General features: G+C 41.0%; 1 protein-coding gene across 1 annotated transcript; it reads left to right on the forward strand.

Moving 5' to 3' along the window:
- Positions 19,212-26,330, forward strand: NPY (neuropeptide Y). The gene is made up of 4 exons (XM_018047067.1): positions 19,212-19,505; positions 20,432-20,619; positions 24,258-24,338; positions 26,132-26,330. The coding sequence occupies exons 2-4, from the start codon at positions 20,432-20,434 to the stop codon at positions 26,154-26,156; spliced, it is 294 nt and encodes a 97-aa protein (XP_017902556.1). The 5' UTR covers positions 19,212-19,505; the 3' UTR covers positions 26,157-26,330.

Here is a 27,038-nt window from a genome sequence, read left to right on the forward strand (position 1 = left end):
AAGCTCCATACAGTCAGCAAAAATAGGACTGGGAACTGACTGTGACTCAGGTCATGAACTCATTATTGCAAAATTCAGACTTAAATTGAAGAAAGTAGGGAAAACCACTAAACAATTCTGGTATGACATAAATCAAATCCCTTATGATACACAGTGGAAGTGGCAAGTTCAAGGGATTAGATCTGATGGAATGCCTGAAGAGCTATGGACAGAGATTTGTAACATTGTACAGGAGACAGTGATCAAAGTCATCCCCAAGGAAAAGAATTACAAAAAGGCAAAATGGTTGTCTGAGGAGACCTTACAAGTAGCTGAGAAAAGAAAAGAAGTAAAAGGCAAAGGAAAAAAGAAAAGATATATCCATCTGAATGCAGAGTTCCAAAGAATATCAAGGAGAGATAAGAAAGCCTTCCTAAATGATCAATGCAAAGAAATAGAAGAAAACAATAGAAGGAGAAAGACTAGAAATCTCTTCAAGAAAATTAGCAATATCAAGGGAACAGTTCATACAAAGATGGGCACAGTGAAGGACAAAAACAGTATGGACCTAACAGAAGCAGAATATATTAAGAAGAGGTGGTAAGAATACACAGAAGTGGGGGAGGTCCTAAGATGGGGGAGGAATAGGACAGGGAGACCACTTTCTCCCCCACAAATTCATCAAAAGAACATTTAAACACTGAGTAAATTCCACAAAACAACTTCTGAATGCCGGCAGAGGACATCAGGCACCCAGAAAAGCAGCTCATTGTCTTCAAAAAGAGGTAGGAAAAAATATAAAAGACAAAAAAAAGAGACAAAAGAGGTAGGGAGGGAGCTCCATCCCAGGAAGGGAGTCTTAAAAAGAGAGAAGTTTCCAAACACCAGGAAACACTCTCACTGCCGAGTCCATGTAGAGCCTTGGAAGAACAGAGGGCAACATAACAGGGAGGAAAAATAAATAAATAATTAAAACCCATAGATTACGAGCCCAACGGTAACTCCCTCAGCAGAGAAGCAGCGCAGACACCTGCATCTGCCACTAGCAAGTGGGGCTGTGCAGGGAGGTGCAGGCTGCATTGCTTTTTAAGGATCAGGCCCAAATGCCCCAAGGGTAACCAGAGCGAACTAACTTGGGCTAGCAAACCAGACTGTGGGATAGCTACCACACGAAAAGCTCTAACATAAGACACCACCAGGACCGCACACAGAACAAAGGACAGAACAGAATTAGCCAGCTACAGACCATCTCCCTTCAGTGACAGGCAGCCAGAGCCAGAAAGGCCGGAAGGGGGCAATCACAGCCCCAGAGAGACATTACCTACCAAACTGCAAGCAGGCTTCTTTGCTAACTAAGACTTCTTGGGGTTCCAGACAGTCATCATCCGCCTGAGAAGTTGCGCCAGTTGTACACCCAGAAAACTGAGCAGCAGGGATGGGAGAGGCGATAAGTTGCAACGACTGTGCTCGCCAAACACCTGAGCTACTCGGACCTGGGAAGGGCACAAAACACAGGCCCAACTGTGCCTCTGAGGACTACCTGAGTGCCTAAACCTGAGCGGCTTAGACCTGGGAGGTGCATGCAGCCCAGGGCCGGCCTCAGATGGTTCCCGGCGGAGCAACCTAGAGCCTGAGCTGTGTGTGCTGTGAGCGGGGGCAGGCCCAATGTGGCTGAGACACTGTGAGCACACGCCAGTGTTATTTGTTTGCAGCGTCCCTCCCTTCCCACAGCGCGACTGAACAAGTGAGCCTAAAATAAAGTGTCCATCACCGCTCTCTCCTTGTGTCAGGGTGGAAATCAGACACCGAAGAGACCAGCAAACAGAAGAAACTAAAACAGAGGGAACCACCTTGGAAGTGACAGGCGCAATAGATTAAAACTCTGTCGTTAGAACCGACTACATAGGAAGGGGCCTATAGATCTTGAGAAATATAAGCTGGACCAAGGAACTATCTGAAAATGAACTGACCCCACACTGCCCACAGCAACACCAGAAAAAGTCCTAGATATATTTTTACTATTTTTACGATCATTCTTTTTTTTTCTTTTTTTTTAACATTTTTAAATTTTTAAGTCCTCTATTACTCCTTTAATTTTCATTTTTATAACCTACTATTACTTCTCAAAAAAAAGACCCTATTTTGAAAAGCAAACTTCATATATGTATATATTTTAATAATTCTTGTGACTTTTTTTTTCTTCTTCTTTTCTTTAATATTGTGTTTTTGAAAATCCAACCTCTGCTCTAGATTTTTAATCTTTGCTTTTTGGTATTTGTTATCAATTTTGTACCTTCAAAAACCCAATCTTTAGTACTCATTTTTACTTGAGAGTGAGATTACTGCTTGGCTGCTCTCTCCTCCTTTGGACTCTCCTTTCCCTCCACCAGGTCGCCTCTGTCTCCTCCCTCCTCCTCCTCTTCTCTACCCAGCTCTGTGAATCTCTGAGTGTTCCAGACAGTGGAGAACACTTAGTGAACTGATTACTGGCTGGATCTGTTTCTCTCCTTTTCATTCCCCACTTTTATCCTCCTGGCCACCTCTGTCTCCTTCCTCCCTCTTCTCTTCTCTGTATAACTCTGTGAACATCTCTGAGTGGTCCAGACTGTGCAGCACACATAAGGAAACAATTACTGGCTAGCTTTCTCTCTCCTCTTTTGATTCCACCTCATCTCATTCGGGTCACCTCTAACTCCCTCCTCCCTCTTCTCTTCTCCATGTTAACTCTGTGAACTTCTCTGGGTGTCCCTCACTATGGAGAAACTTTTCATCTTTAACCTAGATATTTTATCAATGGTGCTGTATAGAAGGAGAAGTCTTGAGACTGCTATAAAAATAAGACTGAAAACCAGAAGCAGGAGGCTTAAATCCAAATCCTGAGAACATCAGAGAACTCCTGACTCCAGGGAACATTAACTGATAGGAGCTCATCAAACACCTCCATACCTACACTGAAACCAAGCACCACCCAAGGGCCAACAAGTTCCAGAGCAAGATATACCACATAAATTCTCCAGCAACACAGGAACACAGCCCTGAGCTTCAATATACAGGTTGCCCAAAGTTACTCCAAAACCATTGACATCTCATAACTCATTACTGGACACTTCATTGCACTCCAGAGAGAAGAAATCCAGCTCCACCCACCAGAACACCAACACAAGCTTCCCTAACCAAGAAACCTTGACAAGTCACTGATAGAACCCACCCACAGCAAGGAAACTCCACAATAGAGAGAACTCCACATACTGCCAGAACACAGAAAGGCCACCCCAAACGCAGCAATATAAACAAGTTGAAGAGACAGAGGAATACCCAGCAGGTAAAGGAATAGGATAAATGCCCACCAAACCAAACAAAAGAGGAAGAGATAGGGAATCTACCTGATAAAGAATTTCGAATAATGATACTGAAAATGATCCAAAACCTTGAAATCAAAATGGAATCACAGATAAATAGCCTGGAGACAAGGATTGAAAAGATGCAAGAAAGGTTTAACAAGGACCTAGAAGAAATAAAAAAGAGTCAATATATAATGAACAATGCAATAAATGAGATAAAAAACACTCTGGAGGCAACAAATAGTAAAATAACAGAGGCAGAAGATAGGATTAGTGAAGTAGAAGATAGAATGGTAGAAATAAATGAATCAGAGAGGAAAAAAGAAAAACGAATTAAAAGAAATGAGGACAATCTCAGAGACCTCCAGGACAATATGAAACACTCCAACATTCGAATTATAGGAGTCCCAGAAGAAGAAGACAAAAAAAAAAAAAAAAAGACCATGAGAAAATCCTTGAGGAGATAATAGTTGAAAACTTCCCTAAAATGGGGAAGGAAATAATCACCCAAGTCCAAGAAACCCAGTGAGTCCCAAACAGGATAAACCCAAGGCAAAATACCCCAAGACATATATTAATCAAATTAACAAAGATCAAACACAAAGAACAAATATTAAAAGCAGCAAGGGAAAAACAACAAATAACACATAAGGGGATTCCCATAAGGATAACAGCTGATCTTTCAATAGAAACTCTTCAGGCCAGGAGGGAATGGCAAGACATACTTAAAGTGATGAAAGAAAATAACCTACAGCCTAGATTACTGTACCCAGCAAGGATCTCATTCAAATATGAAGGAGAAATCAAAAGCTTTACAGACAAGCAAAAACTGAGAGAATTCAGCACCACCAAACCAGCTCTCCAACAAATGCTAGAGGATATTCTCTAGACAGGAAACACAAAAAGTGTGTATAAACCCAAACCTAAAACAATAAAGTAAATGGCAATGGGATCATACTTATCAATAATTACCTTAAAAGTAAATGCGTTGAGTGCCCCAACCCAAAGACAAGACTGGCTGAATGGATACAAAAACAAGACCCCTATATATGTTGTCTACAAGAGACCCACCTCAAAACAAGGGGCACATACAGACTGAAAGTGAAGGGCTGGAAAAAGATATTCCACACAAACAGAGACCAAAAGAAAGCAGGAGTAACAATACTCATATCAGATAAAATAGACTTTAAAACAAAGGATGTGAAAAGAGACAAAGAAGGCCACTACATAATGATCAAAGGATCAATCCAAGAAGATATAACAATTATAAATATATATGCACCCAACATAGGAGCACTGCAATATGTCAGACAAATGCTAACAAGTATGAAAGGGGGTATTAATAATAACACAATAATAGTGGGAGACTTTAATACCCCACTAACATCTATGGATAGATCAACTAAACAGAAAATTAACAATGAAACACAAACTTTAAATGATACAATGGACCAGTTAGACCTAATTGATATCTATAGGACATTTCACCCCAAAACAATGAATTTCACCTTTTTCTCAAGTGTTCACGGAACCTTTTCCAGGATAGATCACATCCTGGGCCATAAATCTAGCCTTGGTAAATTCAAAAAAAATGAAATCATTCCAAGCATCTTTTCTGACCACAAGGCAGTAAGATTAGATTTCAATTACAGAAGAAAAACTATTAAAAATACCAACATATTTGGTTGGAGGCTGAACAACACACTTCTGAATAACCAACAAATCACAGAAGAAATCAAAATATGCATAGAAATGAATGAAACTGAAAACACAACAACCCAAAACCTGTGGGACACTGTACAAGCAGTGCTAAGGGGAAAGTTCATAGCAATACAGGCATACCATAAGAAACAAGAAAAAAGTCAAATAAATAACCTAACTCTACACCTAAAGCAACTAGAAAAGGAAGAAATAGAGAACTCCAGGGTTAGTAGAAGGAAAGAAATCTTAAAAATTAGGGCAGAAATAAATGCAAAAGAAACAAAAGAGACCATAGCAAAAATCAACAAACCCAAAAGCTGGTTCTTTGAAAGGATAAATAAAATTGACAAACCATTAGCCAGACTTATCAAGAAACACAGGGAGAAAAATCAAATTGACAAAATTAGAAATGAAAATAGAGAGATCACAACAGACAACACAGAAATACAAAGGATCATAAGAGACTACTATCACCAATTATATGCCAATAAAATGGACAACGTGGAAGAAATGGACAAATTCTTAGAAAAGTACAACTTTCCAAAACTGAACCAGGAAGAAATAGAAAATCTTAACAGACCCATCACAAGCATGGAAATTGAAACTGTAATCAGAAATCTTCCAGCAAACAAAAGCCCAGGTCCAGACAGCTTCACAGCTGAATTCTACCACAAATTTTGAGAAGAGCTAACACCTATCCTACTCAAACTCTTCCAGAAAATTGCAGAGGAAGGTAAACTTCCAAACTCATTCTATGAGGCCACCATCACCCTAATACCAAAACCTGACAAAGATGCCACAAAAAAAGAAAACTACAGGCCAATATCCCTGATGAACATAGATGCAAAAATCCTTAACAAAATTCTAGCAATCAGAATCCAACAACACATTAAAAAGATCATACACCATGACCAAGTGGGCTTTACCCCAGGGATGCAAGTGTTCTTCAATATCCACAAATCAATGTCATTCACAACATTAACAAATTGAAAAATAAAAGCCATTTGATTATCTCAATAGACGCAGAGAAAGCCTTTGACAAAATTCAACATCCATTTATGATAAAAAAATCTCCAGAAAGCAGGAATAGAAGGAACATACCTTAACATAATAAAAGCTATATATGACAAACCCACAGCAAACATTATCCTCAATGGTGAAAAATTGAAAGCATTTCCCCTAAAGTCAGGAACAAGACAAGGGTGCCCACTTTCACCACTACTATTCAACATAGTTCTGGAAGTTTTGGCCACAGCAATCAGAGCAGAAAAAGAAATTAAGGAATCCAAATTGGAAAAGAAGAAGTAAAATTCTCACTGTTTGCAGATGACATGATCCTCTACATAGAAAACCCTAAAGACTCCACCAGAAAATTACTAGAGCTAATCAATGAATATAGTAAAGTTGCAGGATATAAAATCAACACACAGAAATCCCTTGCATTCCTATACAATAATAATGAGAAAATAGAAAAAGAAATTAAGGAAACAATTCCATTCACCATTGCAACAAAAAGAATAAAATACTTAGGACTATATCTACCTAAAGAAACTAAAGACCTATATATAGAAAACTATAAAACACTGGTGAAAGAAATCAAAGAGAACACTAATAGATGGAGAAATATACCATGTTCATGGATTGGAACAATCAATATAGTGAAAATGAGTATACTACCCAAAGCAATCTACAGATTCAATGCAATCCCTATCAAGCTACCAGCGGTATTTTTCACAGAGCTAGAACAAATAATTTCACAGTTTGTATGGAAATACAAAAAACCTCGAATAGCCAAAAAGCAATCTTGAGAAAGAAGAATGGAACTGGAGGAATCAACCTGCCTCACTTCAGGCTCTACTACAAAGCCACAGTCAACAAGAGAGTATGGTACTGGCACAAAGACAGAAATATAGATCAATGGAACAAAATAGAAAGCCCAGAGATAAATCCACACACCTATGGACACCTTATCTTTGACAAAGGAAGCAAGAATATACAATGGATTAAAGACAATCTCTTTAACAAGTGGTGCTGTGAAAACTGGTCAACCACTTGTAAAAGAATGAAACTAGAACACTTTCTAACACCATACACAAAAATAAACTCAAAATGGATTAAAGATCTAAATGTAAGACCAGAAACTATAAAACTCCTAGAGGAGAACATAGGCAAAACACTCTCCGACATAAATCACAGCAGGATCCTCTACGACCCACCTCCCAGAATACTGGAAATAAAAGCAAAAATAAACAAATGGGACCTAATTAAAATTAAAAGCTTCTGCACAACAAAGGAAACTATAAGCAAGGTGAAAAGACAGCCTTCGGAATGGGAGAAAATAATAGCAAATGAAGCAACTGATAAACAACTAATTTCAAAAATATACAAGCAACTCCTGCAGCTCAATTCCAGAAAAATAAACGATCCAATCAAAAAATGGGCCAAAGAACTAAATAGACATTTCTCCAAAAAGACATACAGATGGCTAACAAACACATGAAAAGATGCTCAATATCACTCATTATCAGAGAAATGCAAATCAAAACCACAATGAGATACCATTTCACACCAGTCAGAATAGCTGCGATCCAAAATTCTGCAAGCAATAAATGCTGGAGAGGGTATGGAGAAAAGGGAACCCTCTTACACTGTTGGTGGGAATGCAAACTAGTACAGCCACTATGGAGAACAGTGTGGAGATTCCTTAAAAAACTGGAAAAAGAATTGCCTTATGACCCAGCAATCCCACTTCTGGGCATACAGACTGAGGAAACCAGAATTGAAAGAGACATACATACCCCAATGTTCATCGCAGCACTGTTTATAATAGCCAGGACATGGAAGCAACCTAGATGTCCATCAGCAGATGAATGGATAAGAAAACTGTGGTATTTCTTAGCCATTAAATGGCTGAGTATTACTCAGCCATTAAAAAGAATACATATGAATCAGTTCTAATGAGGTGGATGAAACTGGAGCCTATTATACAGAGTGATTTAAGCCAGAAAGAAAAACACCAATACAGTATACTAACACATATATATGGAATTTGGAAAGATGGTAACAATAACCCTGTATGCAAGACAGCAAAAGAGGCACAGATGTATCAAACAGTCTTTTGGACTCTGTGGGAGAGGGAGAGTGTGGGATGATTTGGGAGAATGGCATTGAAACATGTATAATATCATATAAGAAACAAATCGCCAGTCTAGGTTCAATGCAGGATACAAGATGCTTGGGGCTGGTGCACTGGGATGACCCAGAGAGATGGTATGGGGAGGGAGGTGGGAGGCGGGTTCAGGATTGGGAACTCATGTACACCCATGGCGGATTCATGTTGATGTATGGCAAAACCAATACAGTATTGTAAAGTAAAATAAAGTAAAATTAAAAAAAATACACAGAAGAACTATACAAAAAAGAAGATCTTAATAATCCAGATAACCACGATGGTGTGATCACTCACATAGAGCCAGACATCCTGGAATGTGAAGTCAAGTGGGCCTTAGGAAGGATCATTACAAACAAAGCTAGTGGAAGTGATGGATTTCCAGCTGACCTATTTCAAATCCTAAAAGATGATGCTGTTCAAGTGCTGTACTCAATATGCCAACCAATTTGGAAAACTCAACAGTGGCCACAGGACTGAAAAATGTCAGTTTTCATTCCAACTCCAAAGAAGGGCAATGCCAAAGAATATTCAAACTACCATATAATTGCACTCATTTCATATGCTAGGAAGTGAAAGTCACTCAGTTGTGTCCAGCTCCTTGTGACCCCATAGACTATACAGTCCATAGAATTCTCCAGGCCAGAATACTGGAGTGGGTAGCCTTTCCCTTCTTCAGGGGATCTTCCCAGCCCAGGGATCAAACCCAGGTCTCCCATATTAGAGGCAATTCATTACCAGCTGAGCCACAAGCAAAGCACTACTATATGCTAGCAAGGTCATGCTCAAAATCCTTCAAGCTAGGCTTCAACAGCATGTGAACTGAGAACTTTCAGATGTACAAGCTGGATTTAGAAAAGGCAGAGGAACCAGAGATCAAATGCTAACATCTGATGAATCATAGAAAAAGCAAAAGAATTTCAGGAAAACATCTGCTTCTGCTTCATTGCCTACTCTAAAGCCTTTGATTTTATGGAAAATTCTTAAAGAGAATTGGGAAAGGAGTATGTCAAGGCTATATATTGTCACCATGCTTATTTAGCTTATATTCAGAGTACATCATGTGAAATGCTGGGCTGGATGAAGCACCAGCTGGAATCAAGATTGCTAAGAGAGATATCAATAACCTCAGACATGCAGATGACCTCACCTTTATTGTAGGAAGTGAAGAGGAACCAAAGAGCTTCTTGATGAAGGTGAAAGAGGAGAATGAAAAAGTTGGCTTAAAGCTCAGCATTCAGAAAACTAAGATCATGGCATCCAGTCCCATCACTTCATGGCAAATAAATGGGGAAACAATGGAAACAGGATTTTGGGCTTCAAAATCACTTCAGATGGTGACTGCAACCACAAAATTAAAAGACGATTACTATGACAAACCTAGACAGCATATTAAAAAGCAAAGACATTACTTTGCCAACAATGGTCTATACAGTCAAAGCTTTGGTTTTTCTAGTAGTCATGTATGGATGTGACAATTGGACCATAAAGAAGGCTGAACGCTAAAGAATTGCTTTTGAACTGTGATGTTGGAGAAGACTCTTGAGAGTGCCTTGGACTGTAAGAAGATTAAACCAGTCAATCCTAATGGAAATCAATCCTGAATATTCATTGGAAGGACTGATGCTGAAGTTGAAGCTGAAGCTTCAATACTTTGGCCACCTGATGCAAAGAGCTGAATGATTAGAAAAGACCCTGATGCTGGAAAAGACTGAAGACAGGAAGAGAAGGGGATGACAGAGGACAAGATGGTTGGATGGCATCACTGACTCATTGGATGTGAGTTTGAGCAAGCTCTGGGAGATAGATGGTCAATGACAGGGAAGCCAGGCATGCTGCAGTCCATGGGGTCACAAAGAGTCGGACATGACTGTGTGACTGAACAACAACCATAGGTTATAAAGCAAAAGATAGCAAACAAAAGGAAATAACCTATATCATTAAAGATATTAACCCATATCATTAAAGCAGTATGGTACTTGTATTGATACTTGCATAGACAGAAAGACCAATTGAGTAAAACAGAAAGTTCAGAAATTGACACAGATATTCATGGAAATTTATTACTGTATGCATAAAGGTAGCATCCCAAAGCTATGGGGAAAATTACAAACTTTTCAATAAGTTGTAAGAGGAAACTAATAGACAATCTAAAGAAAAATAAATTTGAAATCCTAATTTATTCACCATACCCAGGATAAATTCCAGGTCTTAATATAAGAAAAGAGAGAGAGAGAGAGAGAGAGAAGGGAAGGAAAGGAGGGAGGAATAAAAGAAGGAAAAGATTATGAAAGTACAAGCCAAATAAAAAAGGGAAAATTCTTTCTTTTAAATTATAGAACAGGAATTGGCAGTATTTTAACTGGTTGGTCACATAGTAAATGGGCTTCCCAGGTGGCACCAGTGGTAAAGAACCTGCCTGCCAGTGCAGGAGACATAAGAGACGCAGGTTCAATCCCTGGATTGGGAAGATCCCCTGGAGTAGGGCACAGCAACCCACTCCATAATTCTTGCCTGGCTGGCTACAGTGCATAGGGTCGCAAAGAGTCAAGAACGACTTAGCACACATGCATGCACGTAATAAATAGTAGCTGCAACTACAAAATTCTGCCACCGTAGCAAATGAGCACAGCTGTTTTTCAATAAAGCTCTGTTTACAAAACAAATGAAGGGCTGGATATAACCCTTGAGCCATATTTCACAAGCCCCTGATATTGCATGTGAAAAGTGTTTTAAACTAAGACCCAAGACTCAGAAGCCACTAAAAAAAATGTTGATACATTCAACCACAAATTAAACACATCTACAAGGTAAAAACAACACATTCAGTTCAGTTCATTCGCTCAGTCGTGTCCGACTCTTTGCGACCCCATGAATCACAGCACGCCAGGCCTCCCTGTCCATCACCAACTCCTAGAATTCATTCAAACCCATGTCCATCGAGTCAGTGATGCCACCCAGCCATCTCATCCTCTGTCGTCGCCTTCTCCTCCTGCCCCCAATCCTTCCCAGCATCAGAGTCTTTTCCAATGAGTCAACTCTTCGCCTGAGGTGGCCAAAGTATTGGAGTTTCAGCTTCAACATCAGTCCCTCCAATGAGCACCCAGGACTGATCTCCTTTAGGATGGACTGGTTGGATATCCTTGCAGTCCAAGGGACTCTCAAGAGTCTTCTCCAGCACCACAGTTCAAAAGCATCAATTCTTCGGTGTTCAGCTTTCTTCACAGCCCAGCTCTCACATCCATACATGACCACTGGAAAAAAACAACACATTAAGGATAGTCAAAAGATAAAATGATAAACCACGAGTAAATATTCGCAACTCATTTCAAAATGGGATAAAATTCTTAATATATAAAACTTCTAGAACTCTCTCCATTATTTTTTGCTCTTCCCTCATTATTCCCTTTAGCAGGCCAATCTGCTCCTTTTCCCAGTCTTAAAGTCTTAAAAAACCTTTCTTTTGACCCCATTTCTCTCACCAATTACTACCTCATGTTCTACTCCTTTTTGCAGTGAAACTCTTGGAAAGAATTGTCTCCAAGATCTTTCTTCTCTTTCTCCGTTAAGCTCTGCTTGTCCATGAAAACTGCTCTAGTCAAGATCCCTACATTGCTCAAGATAGTGGTCAATTTCAGCCTGTATCTCAATTGACTTTTCAGCAGTACATGCTGTAGATTAAAAAAAAAAAAAAAAGTTGCGCTTGACTGTGAGAACACCAAGCATCAAATTCTTGGTTGTCCTCTATATCCTTGGTCCCTCCGTTGCAGGCTACTGTGCTCATCCCTTGTCATCTCCTGAACTTGTCAATTTTCACTCACTGCAGGACTCCACTGGGGGCTCTTGTCTTTCTTAACTTGGTTCCTTGTCAGTCTTACAAACTGTCACAGCTTTAAACATCACCTAAAGGTAAATACCTCCTGAATTTAAGTCTCAAAGCTAGGTCACTCTCCTTTACTCTAGATTCCTAAATACACCTGACTTCTCCCCTTGCAGTCTAATAAACATTAAGATCTTGCCATATTTTCAGCTGAGCTCCCAATGCCAACCTCAAATATACTCTACCCAAGGTTACTTCCATTATGATGGAAGACAACCTCATCCTTTTAGTTGCTCAGGCCAAAATATGTGGGACCATCTCCTCTTTCTTTTACACTCTTCACTCTACCTTTAAAATATATCTGGAATCAACCATTTCTCATCTCTCCTCTTCTACCACCTTGGTCCTAGTCACCATGATGTCTCATTTCATTACTCTGCTAGCCTCCAAACTGGCTTCACTACTGCTGCCCAGGCCCTCATCAGGTTCTCAGTACAGCAGCCAGAGTGATTCAGTTAAAAATAAGTCAGATTATAACACTCCTCTGCTTCAAAACCTGCAGTGAACTCTCCAATTCGCTAATGGAAGTGCCAAAATCGGTACAAAGCACTCTAAGATCTTTTCTCTCCCATTTCTCTCTAACTTCATCTTTTATTTTTCTTTTTCCCTCTTACTTTGCTCCAGCCCCAGTAGCTTCCTTCCTGAAATTTGAAAATACCAGACACATACCTGCCCTAAGGTCCTTACATCAGGCTTTCCTCTGCCTCTGTGGCTCTGCTCCTGTCATTTGCATGGCTCACTCCCGCTCTTTCTGTAAGTCTTTGCTCAGTGTCATCTTCTCAATGAGATCTGCCCTGACCACTTGTGTTATAACAAGAAATATATTTAGTCTTTGTTCCTGGTTCCTAGAACAGAGTTCCTAAAACCCTTGTTATTTTGAGTGAAAAGGGTATTAGGTGCATATTTTGTTCTAATATTTGGTCTTTAACTCCAGTTTCTGACACAGGAACTTGTAAATCCTCTGGACTCTCCAGAGTGATAAGGGTGTCTTTTGTATGCTAATGAGATGATTGGTGTCTGGAAGGTCCTAGAGGGCTTCAGGTTGGGGGCTGGTCACAGAAAACCAAGTCATAGTTAGAGGCTTGCAACTTTCAGTTCCTATCTCTCAACCTGCAAGGAGGGAAGTGGAGCTAGAAATTGAGTTATCATACCTTTGTGATGAGATCTCCATTAAAAAAACCCCAAACTGTGGAGCTCAGACAATTTCCAGGTTGGTGATGACCTGGAGGTGCTGGGAGGATAATGCATCCAGAGAGAACATGGAAATTTCATGGTGCCCCTTTCCCATACTTTGCCCTTCATTTGGCTGTTCATTGTGTCCTTTACAAAATCCTTTGTCATATACCAAAAACTTCAGTAAATGTTTCTGTGAGTTTTGTAAGCCACTCTACCAAATGTTTTGTGAGTAACTGGTGGCTTGTGGGAACCAAGTCCAATATAAATTGGTTCAGGTTAGAACTCCAACCTGAACCAATTTATAGCTGGTTGGCCAAAAGTAGAGTTGACAGTCTTAGACTTAAGGTTGTCCTCAGAAGTTGGGGGCAGTCTTGTGAGACTGAATCCTTAACTTGTGAGAGCTGCACTAAGTCTAGGCAGATAGTGTCAGAACTGAGTTTAATGATAGGACATACAATCAGTGACCACTGAGAACTGAAGGATTGCTTGGTGTAGAAAAACTCACACATTTGCTGTCAGAAGTGTTGTGAATAGAATAAAAGAAAGTGTTTTCTTTGTTTTCTTTTATCACACAACTTTCCTATAAACCCCTCACTTGCACTTTCAATCTCTCTTCTCTGACAATTAGTTTTCTCCATAGAACTCATTATTCTATGTTATGGGAGTATATTTTTTTGATCTTTAGTTGCTAAGTTGTGTTTGATTCTTTTGCAACCCCATGGACTGTAGCCCACCAGATTCCTCTGTCCATGGGATTTCCCAGGCAAGAATACTGGAGTGGGTTGCCATTTCCTTCTCTAGTGGATCTTCCCAACCCAAGGATGGAACCCATGTCTTCTGCATTGGCAGGCAGATTCTTGACCACTGAACTATCAGGGAAACCCCACTGGGAGTATAATGATGAACAAAACATATACTGTCATAGAGCTTACACTTATGAAATGTCAGAGAAACCAAGCAAATAATAATACATATAATAATACAGCTAATTAGACAATGACAGCTATGAAAGTATCTTTAAAGGGAAAGATTAAAGTGCTATGAAAACATACAATGAGGCAAGATGGAGAGAAACCTATTCTAGATTCAGAGATTATAAAGAAATGACATGCAGAGTAAAATATGAAGGATAAGTGAGAGTTGGCCAGTAGAGTCAAAGGAAAGGACAATGTTCCAGGCAGAGAAAGCGTATGCAAGAGTCCTGGGGCGGGAAGTAGTTTGGCATATTAAGGACCCTCAAATGGTGATTTATGCCCAGTTGTGTCCAACCCTTTGTGACCCTTTGGACTGTAGCCTGCCAGTCTCCTCTGTCCATGAAATTTTATAGGCAAGAATACTGGTTGCCATTTCTTCCTCCAGGGCATCTTCCTGACCCAGGGATCAAATTCTCATCTCCTATGTCTCCTGAATTGCAGGCAGATTCTTTACCAATGAGTCACTGAGGAAGCCCCTTATGTAAAATATTAAAGTTCTAAGCCAGATGTCTGCATACTTTCTGTTGGCTTCCCTGGTGGCTCAGTGGTAAAGAATCCACCTGCAGGGCAGGAGATGCAGGTTCTATCCCTGGGTTGGGAGGATCCCTTGGAGAAGGAAATGGCAACCCAGTATTCTTGTCTGGGAAATGCCATGGACAGAGGATCCTGGCAGGCTATGGTCCATGGGGTCACAAGAGTCAGACATGACTTAGTAACTTAACAACAAAATATCTCTATAGAGAGCCAGAGTAAATATTTTTGATTTTGTGGGTCAGGATTACAACCCCTACAGTATATCTGTCATAATTTCTAAACTTTGCCATTGTAGCAGGAAAGTGGCCTTAGACAATATGTAAATGAATGGGCATGGCTATGTTCTAGGAAAACTTTACTGATGGAAGTGGCTCAGACTATAGTTTGCCAATACCTATTCTTAATAATAGGCTCCTATGAAACTCAGTTTCATAAAAATGTTTCTGATCAAGATGTATTCTTTAGGGGTCAATTTAGTGCTGGGAATCACACTAGGGATACATAAATAAATAAAAAGTGTGTAGTTCCTTCTCTTATGGCATTAATATATATTAACAATATCAATATAATAACTAGATAATACATTCAAACTGTAGCTAGGGGTAGTTAATAAGCTCAGGGTCCTCTGAATTTATAATAGGGGATCTAATCCAGCCTCAAGGACTAGGAAAATCTAAAGTAATGTTTCAATGTAAAACTAGAAGGATATGTAAGTGTTGGCCAGGTAAAGAGTTGAGAGAGAGGATGTCTCAGAGGAGGAATATAGCACTATGAAAACCCAAGTTATTTAAGGATCAGAAAGGAAGCCCATGGGTAGGAATATAGGGAATGAAGGAGAAAGTTAGGTTAGATAAACCTAGGAGGTATATAAAGCTCAAAATATGTGAGCCCTGCATTTCAATTTAAGGATTCTGAAAATATTTTGGACTGCCTATGAAATTTAAGAATTAGGAATTTCAGAATCAGAAAATTAGAAATTTATGTTCATGGAAGCTCTATTTTGGATAATCTATACTCGTGGCTTGATCAAGATTTTCTGATTTGGACGTTTAGCCCTGGATTCCAGGTATGAGCCCTTAGCTGGAGGTAGAGATTTCAGACTCATAAAATAGAAGTAGATGAGTTCACTTGTTTAGTGTGTGCAGAAGGGTTAAGGGTGGGGCTCTAATTTACAGAAGGGAAAGTTAGCAGAGAAGACTGTGGTCAGTTCAGAGGGAAAGGAAGTGACCCAGAGGACAACCATGAGGGAAACAGTCAAGAGAACTTAGATAACTAGTAAACATCCTTGCAGCTTGCAATTCGGAGATCTTATTGATAGCAGGTTCAGTAGCTAGATTCAGACAAATATATTGCCATGGTTTTATGACCAAACCAAAGTGGAGAAAAAGAGACAATGAGTATAAACATCTTTTTTTCCCCAAAAGCCTCACTACGAAACTTCTACTTCTGGGTAAGAAATAAAAAGAGGAACTGGATTTGCCCTCCTGTTTGAATATCTGAAACATCAGACAAAAATACATGAAACAACATTCAAATACATTGGACATCAGGCAGCAAAGGACAGTGATCTCTTAGAGATGGGAAACAACTGAGGGGAGCTCTATGACTGTTTCAGCCCACTGCATGAAGAAATTATCCAGGTTGCAGTGTAGAGGGGGAAACTGAAACAGCTGAAGTTTATGAGTAGAGTACCAGATAAGAGAGAGAACACTCAAAATCTTGACAGTGTCCAGCTCAAATATATAATGAATTGCTGATCAGATCATGCACATGAAGAAATCACCTGAGACCAGGAAAAGAAATGCTTAAAAGAATGAGAGGAAACAGTGTCTAGTGTCCACAATATAATCCTGTTCCAACAGCCAGAGGGAAATGCTTCATAATTAAGGGGACATAAGCTATCAATTAAAGTAAGAAGGTGCTTTCCTTGAAAGTGGGGAAAATTAAACCTAGACTAAAGCCAGCTCTGGGCACATGTTAAAAAACCTTAGATGCAATAGATCAAACTACTCCCAGTTTTTTAAACTGTGTCCCAGAACAAGGCTCAAAAAAAGTTTTAGGACTGTAAAAATATCCAACAAAACAGCAAGGTAAAATTTACAATGCCTGACATCCTTCCCCAAATTATCAGGCAGAAAAAAAGAAAAAAAAAGAAAATACAAGCCATAGCGAGGTAAAAATAAATCAATCCAAAGTAGCACAGAAGTGATACCAATGAGAAATGGTAAACAAATTTTTATTAATGTATATTCAAGAAGCCAAAGAAAAGATTGGACATGAAAGAAATAAAAAAGGATCCAAATTGAAATTCTAGAGATAAAACTATATGGTCTTTGTAGTGATTACACATTGCAGAGGAAAATATTAGTCAACACACACAAAGAGCAAAGCATACGAAAACAAACAGACCAACAGTGAACTGTGGGACAACATATACCTATGATGTGACCTAGCCATTCTATCCCAAGCAGTTCCCTAAGAGAAATAAAAGCATATGTTGGTATAAAAGTTTGTAACAAATGTTTATAGAAACTTTATTTGTAATAGTCCAAACTGGAAACAACCCCAAATCCATTAGCAGTTGAATAGATTTTTTTAAAGTTTAAATTATATCCATATAACAAAATCCTACTGAGCAATAAAAAATGAATTATTGATGCATGCAACAACATAGGTGGATCTGAAAACAATGATTCAGAATGAAAGAAGGCAGACAAAAGATACATACCATGGAATTGCATTGATACAGCTCCAGTAAATGCAAACAAATGTATAATGACAGGAAGCAGATCAATGGAGAAGGGGAACAGGGACAAGCAGGAGGTAGGAATTACAAAGGGACATGAGGAAACTTGATTGTAGTGATGACTTCACTGGAATATGAGTAAGAATATACCCAATGGAATATGCTAAATATTTGTAGCTTGGTGTTAGCCACTCAGTGATGTTTGACTTTTTGCAACTACATAAACTGTAGCCCACCAGGCTCTTCTATCCATGAAATTGTCCAGGCAAGAATATTGGAGTGGGTAGCCAATCCCTTCTCCAGAGGATCTTCCTAAACCAGGGATCAAACCCAGGTCTCGCCCATTGCAGGCAGATTCTTTACCATCTGAGCCACCAAGGAAGCCTCATTTGTATCTCAATTGTATCTCAACAAACTGTTAAGAATAAGCATAAATAAATGATTTTGAAACAAAGGAAAGAAATGGTTCAGCAACTAGAAGTGCCTCTCTTTTTATCAAGAATGGAATCAGAGTTAGAAAATGTTTTGCTCTAACTTTAGCAAAGGTTCTTTCACATAAGCATTCCTGAGCAGTCCTGACTGTGTTCCTGGCATATGTTTGTGTAATGTGGGAGAGGAAGTCACCTAAGTGAAAAGAATGTTGGTCTTCAAAACCTCACACACACACACACACACACACACACATGATTGCTTGCTGCACGATAACTGATATTTAATTCAGTGCTGTTAAAACAGCACAAAAACAACATGTCAGTTTAACAGAATCACTTGTCATTTTAGCACGGAAATAACTTGTAACTTTGTGCTTCAGTTCCTTAATATGCCATTTATTTAGGAAGATTCAGACTTCTAGAAGTATTCATTCAGGGAACTTTAAGACCTAATCCACTACATGAAATCCTGATCCTGTAAAAATAGTTTATGAATCTTTCATATTCATTCTGTAGGTTTAATGCGATGGGCAAATTAATGATTTTTTTAACCAGTTTTAATTAGAACCCACGTTCTCAATCAGCGTTAATCAAACCTATTTGGCACTATTCAACGGCCAGCAGATAAAAGAAAATTGCTGTTCATTTGACTGCCTGGTCGATTTGGACCAAAAATTTTCGTTCGCGCTTTAAGGAGTCTCTCCGAACTTAAAACTCCGCTCTTTTTCAGCAAACCCAGAAAGTGTCCGACCTCTGAGGAGTTCTCAGTCTCTACACACTGTCGGATACCAACTGCACTTCCAGTGTTCGGGCGAGCTCTTGGAGAGGGCCGATCTCCACCAAAACCAAGCTGGGAAAAGGGACGAAGCCACAGAAGGTTTTGCTCAGCCCTGGAGGAGTGGGGCGTTGGGGTCCTCTAGCTCAGGGACTTTGGGCAGGCTTCTGGGAGCTGCTTTAGGCGCAGGAAAATCCCAGCACCAAGTTGTCTCCCCCGAAAGCACTCAGGAGTTGTGTCCGCGCCCTAGCCACACGGATCCCAGAAAGCCTTCACCACGTAGCGGATACGGGTACCCCAACCCTGGTGCCCAGCTGGTGGTAGTCCAGGTGACGGGCGACAGAAATGATCTGGGCTGCTCCTATCTCTGGCAGGACTAGACCGGGCGTGGAGGACGGCAAGGTTTGGCCGCCGCAGGAGGGCAGGAACTTGAGCTTTGGCGTGGTCCTGTGCTCTCGGAGCGCGTTGCTGCGCTAGCATCCTGCTAGCTTCCCTTTCCTGGGGCCTGGCTGGCGCTGGCAAATTGGGGTGTGGGTGGCTCCCAGAGCCGAGGCTCGCGAGGCAGTAGCTCCGGACCCCCTCCCTCATCCCCCGGCAACGGGGGCGGGAAGCTGCCGGGTGGGAGTAGCGGAGCGTGATTGCCCGAGGCCCCTCCTGCCGTGGCGAGGGAGAGCCATAAAAACCCTGTTGCAACCTGCTCCGGACACCCCCTTCTGCCGGCTCTCACCCCTAGAAGAGCGCGCCAGACTACTGAGCCCTAGCCACCCAGCCACGCCCGCCAGCCACCCAGCCCGCCACCGTGAGTGCCAAGACCCGCTTACTTGACACGAGCTGAGGGAGAGGGGGCGCCTGTGAACTTGCCGGGGGCTCTGGGAGGAGGGTCGCGCCCCGATCCCTAATCCCTATGCGCCGGGCTTTCAGGCGCCTTGACGCGCGCTAGCCCCTTTTGGCGGCTAAATTCCACCTGCCCCTTCCTGTACCCTCTGATGGAACAGCTGCCCTCTCCCCGACCCTCCTGGCTACGCCGGCCCTCTGGGTTATCTTATGGTGGATAAAGAGGGAAAACAGGGCAGCTGGCAGTTTCCTCGAGGGTCGCCGCCTGGAGGGAGGTTTCCCAGGCAGCGCTCCGCGAATAAGGAATCCCCGGAGCTTGGAAGCGCCGCTGCCTGCCGCCTCTTGGGATCTTTCGGATCCGATCTGAGACCCACCGGCGAGGGAGCTGTTCTCTCCACTCTCCCCGCCAGTTGCCACCCGAGTACCGTTTGCCATCACTGTCGAGCTCCTGCAGCGGGGCAGACCAAAACTTAAAAAGGAGAAACTTCTTCCCTTCCCTCTAACAGGGCGTTTGGGGAAGAGGGTAGGAAAGGGTTCTCAGTGCAGGGGGAGGAACTTTTAATCTGTTTTTTAAAGTGTTTTAAATTGGCGCCGGAGCCTCCCCAACTCAGCGTCTCTCACCGCCGGATTCTTGACTCTGCTACTGGACTGAAGTTGCTCAGAGTTTTCGGGCGGAGCAGAGGGGCCGGGCCAGAGCAGATCTTGACCTGAATCCACAGGATGGTCTCACCGCTCTCTGCTCCCTCTGCGTGACTGGGTCGAGCGTAGATTGAAGGTTGGGGTGTGGGGGTCGTAGGAGCGGGATGGGCGCTGGGGCCAGAGGAGGAAGGTGCGGAGCGTGCGTCCTCTGAATTCCCTAAACCCCCTTCACTGCACCTTCGGTGTCCGCAGATGCTGGGTAGCAAGCGACTGGGGTTGTCCGGACTGACCCTCGCCCTGTCCCTGCTCGTGTGCCTGGGCGCCCTGGCCGAGGCGTACCCCTCCAAGCCTGACAACCCCGGCGACGACGCTCCGGCGGAGGACTTGGCCAGATACTACTCAGCGCTGCGACACTACATCAATCTCATCACCAGGCAGAGGTAGGTGGGCTGCGCGGGACTCCCTACTCCGGGAGCGCCCCACTTGCACACCCGGAGATCATGGGCATCTTGAAGGACAAGGACTTTTTCTTTTTATTTTTTGTATACCAGGGCCAGACAGCATCAGGCACATGCTCAGCTCTCAGTAAATGTTTGCACAGGGAGCAACTGCCTCGGCCACTCCTGTCACAAAATCCCGATCCCCAGACTCAGGTCCCCCAGTCTGGGTGGCTGACTGGCCATTTCCTCTCACCCATCCCCTTGTCTTTTTTGTTCTTAGAGCAGTTGGAGGACTGTTTGGAAACCTGGGTAGGAAAGTATCCAGTGAAAGGGGTCAGGAAGGCGTTGGGAGGTGGCTATAGCTGAGAGGGCTGCAGGAAAACAACAGCACAAGCTAAGGAGGAGACAGCTGGGTCACCAAAGACACTGCCAGATTTTTCAACCAGCCCAAACTGAAGTGAAAAGACAAATTGAACTATTTTCCCCCTACAGTGTTTTATTTCAGTCTGAACCCCTTACCTGAAAATCCTGCTCCTAATAAGTAGAGATTTAGCATGAAAACATTGGTCTGAAATGCTGAGACTTTCCCCATTTCATAGCAGGTGAGTTCAGAAAAGAAAATGCTCACTTGGTGCTTTTTAAAGGAGAAACTTACAATGATCTGTTCACTTTAGGATGAATCCAGGGATTACATGTAATTTGAGAAATTGTCATCTTTATTCTGAACCCCTAGAAAGCTAAAATGAAAGGCCACATTTCATTCTCAACATCAAATCTTAAGCAAAAAATCGAATCCAAACTATTTTAGAAGTAACATAGGATTTAAAATTGTTTCCAAAATTAATTCATCTTAGTTTTGAATCATTCAACTTTTTAAATTACTGAGATCAAATGTCCTTAATAAGCTGAAAAAAATGAGCTTTTTACAAAGTTTAATGTTATTTAATATATTTAAGTTATGTTTTAAAAGTATTTTTTTGTTTGCTGTTTTACTATATTTCAAGGAATAGTTGGAAAGAATTCAAAGTGGGGAAGAATTTGTATTAAAGCAAACTCTAACTTTGATGAAACTTTCTATTTCATCAAAAAGCTTTTAAAGAACCAATTTATATGAAATTAGAAATATATGAAAGTGCTAGAATTAAATAGCATTGGTTTATGATCCCTGAAGTCTGATACTTTTCATTAGTGAAGAGCAAGAATGTCTTAATAGACCTTCTTAATAGACCTTCTTAATAGACCTTAATAGATCTTAATAGACCTTCAGAAAGTTAATTGCTTCATATTCTTGCTTATGCATCATAAAGACCAGAGAAAAAAACTGTACAAATTGTTTTTTTTTCCTAGGAAAGACTTTGTTAGTTATTTAGTCCATTAATTATAGCATATAGTGGAACTTAGTTTTACAAAGATGATTGATATAAACCTTTACCATTGTGTAAAGCTTTGGCATTTCAAAATGTTTTCCTAGGCATTACTTTGTTCAGTCTTTACCTCAAAGCTTTGAAGTGAGTACAATTATCACCAGTTTACAGATCATGAAATTAAGGACATTTCATGAAAACTTTTTTTAGGGGTGATTAAATTGGAGCCCTCCTCTTGATCTCTGGATAATGTCACTACTAACAGCACTTAGAGTGATCTTCAACACCTTTGATGAGGAGAAAATAAGGGAAAGGGCTAAGATTCAGGTTAGCAAGTGTTCCTGAAGCAATTTCCTATCTCCTCTTCATATAAACTCCTTCTTAGAAACACTCAGAGGCTCGTAATCTGCACCCATCACCTCCATTCTATACTCTCATCATCTTCCCACCACACACATCGACTCATATGCACATCTGTATTTTTGAAAATTACGTATATACACATACATTTTAATTTGGTATAGATGGTACTGTGATATTCTCTTTCCTCCCCTTTCTACTGTGATATTCTCTTTCCTCCCCTTTCTACTTGGGTCATGTTCTAAAGCTATATACTCCTCGTTCATTGCTTCCAAAGGTGGCATCATTTATTCTAGAGCATAGATCTACCACATTTTATTTTTATAGTCATCTATATCAGTGGTTCTCAACTGGGGTTGACTTTATGCTCCCCAAGACATTGGGCAATGTCTGGAGACATTTTCAGTTGTCATAGTGGTGGGATGGGGTGGCATGGGGGGGTGGCATGCGGGGGTGGCATGGGGGCTACTACTGGCATCTAGCGAGCAGGGGCCAGGGACACTGCTGAACATCCTGTGGTCCCTAGGACAGCCCTTGACAATAAAGAATTATCCAGCTCAAAATGTGCACAGTGCCAAGACTGAGAAACCCAGCCCTGGACTAGAGTTTCTTCCTTCTAGTCTCATTGTTATCATCTGGGGAACTTCTAGAATATACTGATGCTGAGCTGCACCCCTGAGGAGTTAAATCAGAATCTCCCAGAGGATGGGACCTGGGCTTTTTCAAAACCCCCAAGATGATTCTAATATGTAGCCAGGTTTGATTTTCCTAGAGATGCTATCTTTGAAAGTTAAAGCATTGTCAAGAAGGATAATCCAGAATTAATTTGAGATAGGAGAACAGTCATTGATGCTGCTCTGGGTACCTACTACTTTCTGACTACAAATTCTGCTATTGCAGACTTAGGTTCTCTAATGGTAAATTGGAGAAAATATTCACCAGTTCTTCAATTCACTGGAGCATGATGAAAATAAACGAGTTAAGGTTGCCCAAGATTTTTAGGATTAGTAAAATCAACTGATGGACAGAATAAATACATATAAATTGCTGCCTACCGTCTGATGTCACAACACTAGAAAATCTTTGAGGAAATCTCACAAATGATGGGGGTGAGAGAGTTGGCTTTACTTTTGTGTTCCTTGAGTCCTTGCAAAGGAGCAATAATAGGAACACTTTCCTCCAAATTTAGATTTAGTTGGGCTTGATAGGCAGCTAACATATACTCTCTATCAGCTTTATTCCACTGTTTTATCTGATATCTAATCAATCCACAGTAGACTATTTTTTTATTTGTGAAAAAATCAGCTACTGATGTCCAATGCTTTTATTGAGAAAGGGAAAAATAGTATCTTCCAAAAAATACAACTTGGTGTAGATTTCTCAGCTCCTTTAGCAGAGAGAGAGACAGATAGACAAACAGACCAGGTCCTCACTCACCTGGAGCCAGCAGCATATACTACCCTGGCAGGAAAACGTAACCTTGAATTCATATATTGTTCTACCCATACCCTGCTATGGGAGAAGAGAGACCAAGAACGTTTCTATGGACCAGTAGGTTTCCTTCGTATTTTCAGGGCAGATTAAAATCACGTCAAGAGAGAAGACTTTTAGTTTTGGCACCCCAAATAAACATGGAAAATATAGGACTCAGAATCTGTTGGTAGCGGTGAGAATGGATGCATTTCAGCAGCAGTAATGTGCATTTTTGTGTATCACTCTGTTGCTTTCAGAGCATTGTGACTTACAGTGAATATTCATCAAGATTCTAATTTTAGCAGGAGTTATGATTTTGTTGATGTTTTATATTTAATACCGCAAATCTTTCTTTTTTAAAGGTGTTTATGGTTTCTCCAAATTTGCCTTAAAGAACTTTTACTCCCCCAACCCGTTTTTTTGTTTTTTTGTTTTTTCCAGATACGGGAAACGATCTAGCCCCGAGACCCTGATTTCAGACCTCTTGATGAGAGAAAGCACGGGAAACATTCCCAGAACTAGGTATGAAAAGATTTATGTGGGAACACTGTTGCAGAGCTCAAGGTGGTCAGGGAAAGGAAATCAGACAGGACTGCTGGAAGAAGGTGTTGGGATGGGGCCCTCCAGACCAGGTAAGATTTGGACAGGAAGAGTGATGGGGAACAGAGCATGGAGGACCTTTCTCTTCACATACTCATTTACAAATCTCTGAACTTGTGGGATAATATTTTCTGATTCAACTTAATTTGATGCTCCTTTGAAATTTTCAAATATAAATGATTTTTGCCTCAAAAATTACTCTATAGAAAATTTCTGACTGGCTTAGATTGGGGAAGCACAGGGTATGCCCTAATATCTACATTGAAATAACCAACTGTTTGTCTTTGGCTGAGGTAATCTTTAGTTCTTATAGTCTACATAGAGGATCTACACATCCTTGGAAATGTTCCCTCCTGGCTTCACTCCAGTCACACTGGTTTTACAAGAAGCTGTAGATTAAATCAAGGGGTGCTCCTGTTTACTTTTTGACTTATTTTAGTTCATCCAATGTCTCATTGTAATTTATCACATTCAGTGAATGAACATTGAACAACGTGTTATTCTTAGGGCTTGCTTGGAAACTTGGGGCTTTCTTGGAGTGTGGAGCTGCCTTAGGACAGGTGCCCTCTAATATCTAGGTGTCAAACATTGGGCTGGGGTCATTCCAGGTAAAGACTGCAAGTGAAAAGGTGCCTGCTCCTCCTCCTTTTCCATAGCTGGCTCTCCTGTCCCAAGACCACTGTCCCGTCCCCCAGTAAGATGGCCTGTCTACCTTACACCCAGAGCTCTACAACATCAAGAATGAAGCTCCCCAGAAGAGGTCACTAGAACACTTGCTCAGTGCATGTGACTGGCTTGTCACTCTTCATTGGGTTCTCCCTCCGTTCTCTTGTGAAATGGCCAGCCAGAGTGAAGCTGCAAGCCTAGGGTTGTCAGGTTTGTTTTCTCTGAAGGACACACAGTTTGGATTGGAATAAAACTCCAGTGCTCTTGTCCCTGGTGGCACTTGCACAGACTTGAACAGCAAATGCAAGGGAAGCAGGTGGAAAACTCATAAGGGTGGTTTTAAAATACTAAGCAATACATGCTTTAATGTTTCATTAATAGGCATATGATGTTTGTCACAGTAATAAGTTTAGGATATGCTATATCTATTCAGGATTAGAAATATAATCATCCAGACCGACCTACAGCCTTAATGCTGTTCTTTGTTTTGTGGCCCAAAGTTACATGGCTGGAGAATGAAATAGAGTTAATTGTACTCTGATTGACGGCTTCAATCACATGCACTTAGAAGGAGACAAAACTTGACAGCCTTGAAATTGCCTGTAAATGCGATTTTATTTAAAAGGGTTCTTTATAGTCTATTAAACAGCATCTTAGTATATAAAAAGCCTTGCAGGAAAACACAGGAAGCATATTCAGAGTTGAATAACAATAACTTTCTCTTTACAGTTTCGTGTGATTCCTGTACTTTTGATCTTCAGAAATATTGCAGAATTCTTTGGCTTCTTTGATAAATACAGAGCCTTTTAAATATTCCCTCTGAGATTTTCCTGAGACTCCCCTTAACATGAGTGAAGCTACACAGCTGGGTCTCTGTACATTATGCCACTGTCTCCCACTCTGATATTCTACGTGGTCTCCTATTTAGAATGCCAGCAGCCTTCTCAACAGTTTCTGATCATCTTTAAGTTCTGAGCTCAATGTCTCACTCTTAGCCTCCCAGGAAGTTAGAAGCTTCTCTTACGCGCTTTGCTTTTTGTGTTTGACAGGCTGGAAGACCCTTCTATGTGGTGATGGGAAATGAAACTTGCTCTCCAGTCTCTGCCTCTTTTTCAACCCCCATTTCATCCTGTAAAACTAGAGTCTGCCAGTCCTCCCAATGCATGCAGCCCCTGTGCTCACCTCTGCAGTTTCCCTTTGTCGTCATTGTATGTATGTGTGTTTAAATAAAGCACTATGCACTCAAAAGTGTATGCTCCTCAATGCAAAAATCTGCAGTTGCAATAGTGAAATATATTTGAAGTCATGCATTAAATCACAGTCTCCCTCAAGTAGCAGATTCAAGGTTTGTTTCACCAATATTAAAGCAGTGGCTATGGAAGATATAAAGATATGATTTATGATGACTAAGACTCAGCTGTGAGGGGTGTGTGTGTGTGTGTGTGTGTGTGTGTGTGTGTGTGTGTGTTTGTGAACAGCAGACATATCTGAAACACTGGGCAGGGCAATGCAAATTTGGAACAATTTTGCTGAACTTTTCCCCCATTCACAGGGAATTCTTGTTAACCTTGTTAGCCTGTGCTGTCCGCAGAAAGGGTTCCTGTCTAATAGAACCTTCTGCAAAATGTCCAGAATCTCTTCTGTTGCATAGTCACTAGGCACACATGACTTTGGAGCACTTGAACGTATCAAGTGCAAACAAAGAACTGAGTTTTACATTTTAGTGTATCTTAAATAGCCCTGTGTTTCCAGTGGCTACCATATCAGACAACTCAGATCTGCACATTTCCTTAGGCCACTACTCTTAGAATTTGAGTCATAAACAGAAACACACTGAGTAGGATAATTATCTTTTCACACAACATGGGGTATGCTAATTTAGTTATAAGTTATTAAACTCCCCCTCTCTTTCAGGTACTTATATGCATAGGCTTAATTTATTAGATTCTTATGTGT

This window comes from Capra hircus, chromosome 4 (genome assembly GCF_001704415.2).
Source record: "Capra hircus breed San Clemente chromosome 4, ASM170441v1, whole genome shotgun sequence".
Lineage (NCBI taxonomy): Eukaryota > Metazoa > Chordata > Mammalia > Artiodactyla > Bovidae > Capra > Capra hircus.